This window comes from Numida meleagris, chromosome 25 (assembly GCF_002078875.1).
Source record: "Numida meleagris isolate 19003 breed g44 Domestic line chromosome 25, NumMel1.0, whole genome shotgun sequence".
Taxonomy (NCBI): domain Eukaryota; kingdom Metazoa; phylum Chordata; class Aves; order Galliformes; family Numididae; genus Numida; species Numida meleagris.
In genome coordinates, this window is record NC_034433.1 from 5283406 (window position 1) to 5284906 (window position 1501).

The following is a 1501-nucleotide window of genomic DNA, read 5'->3' on the forward strand; positions in this document are numbered from 1 at the left end:
CTTTATTTATCATCATTATTCCATGGAATTAGATCAAGGGGATGTGTTTGCTGTAATAGAATTGGTGTCTTCATGCCCAGTTGCAGCAGGAGCAGGTGGCATCATTCATGAGGTCTGCTTGGCAGTTCTGCAAATGGTTTGTGATGTTCAAATATTGGTAGAAGCTGCTCTTGTTAGATAAGTTTGGATAACTTTACCAGCACATAATCTGCTCCCACTGGAATTGCTACTCTAGTACTTGCTCACAAACTTATTTCCACTTCTACTTCCAGTGTTAGGAGGTGCAGGGACTTGAAGATTGGACTGCTAATAGGTCATGCAGCCTGAAAGGAAATCAGGAAGGCATTTTGATAGAATCACAGAATCACTGAATCATGAAATCATAGAATGGCTTGGGTTTGAAGGGAACTTAAAGATCATCTATTTCCCAACCCCTTGCTGTGGGTAGGTTACCGTTAGGCAGTCAGGTTGCCCAGGGCCCCATCCAGCCTGGCCCTGAGCTCCTTCAGGGATGGGGCATCTACAGCTTCTCTGGGTAACCTTTCCCAGTGCCTCACCACCCTCTTGATTAAAAAATTTCCTTCTAACATCTAACGTGAATTTCCCCTTTTTTAGTTTAAAACTGTTGCCCCTTGTCCTATCACTATCAGACCATGCAAAATGTCTGCCTCCCTCCTGTGTATATGCTCCCTTTAAGTATTGGAAGGCCACAATGAGGTCTCCCCAAAGACTTCTCTTCTCCACACTGAACAATCCAGCTCCCTCAGCCTTTCTTGGTAGGAGAGGTGCTCCAGTCTCTGATCATCTTTCTTCTTTCTCTGGACCCTCTCCAACAGCTCTATGACTTCTTTGTGCTGGGGGCCCCAGACCTGGATGCAGTAATGCAGATGGGAACTCACGATAGCAGAGTGGAGGGGTACAGTCCCCTCTCTCGCCCTGTCACCCCTCTTTTCATGCAGCCCAGGATACAGCTGGTCTTCCAGGCTGCAAACACATGCTTTTGGCTCACATCAAGCTATTCACCATCAGGACCTGCAAGTCTCTCACCACAGGGCTGCTCTTAATTAGTTTTTCCTTTTTGATTGCCTTTTGTGAATGGATATTCCAATGAACATCACTTCCTTCCCTCTTTTCATGGTCCCTTGGTGCTATAAGCACAACAACTTTTTGTTGCTGACATAATTTTAACAAGCCCCATACTGCTCAAGTTACTCACTGCTGCTTTGCTGACCAAGAGCGTTCTTCAGGGTGTTAATCAGGGGATATTTGCCCTGTTTGCAGAAAGTGCCAGTGAAGTCATCCATATCAAGAGTCCAAACCATAGCACCACCATAGTTGTTCTTCTTCAGCCAGTCAACCTATGTAATGCCAGGAGAGAAATCCCAGTTAATTCCAAGTCATTCTATTGCAGAAGGGCTCCTGCACTGTCATTAGTACAGCTGCACTTCCCACTCACCGTACCTTGATGTTGAAGCTCTTGATGTTGTCATAGCCAACCCAT

General features: G+C 45.7%; 1 protein-coding gene across 1 annotated transcript in view; it reads right to left on the reverse strand.

Annotated features, from left to right (window-relative positions):
- LOC110388341 (acidic mammalian chitinase-like) overlaps window positions 7-1501 on the reverse strand; it is a gene marked incomplete at its 5' end in the record, with an annotated part of 4005 nt that continues 2510 nt past the window's right edge. The window contains 3 exon segments of the mRNA XM_021377506.1: window positions 7-323; window positions 1217-1358; window positions 1462-1501. Of these exon segments, the coding sequence (XP_021233181.1) occupies window positions 307-323; window positions 1217-1358; window positions 1462-1501 (199 nt within the window).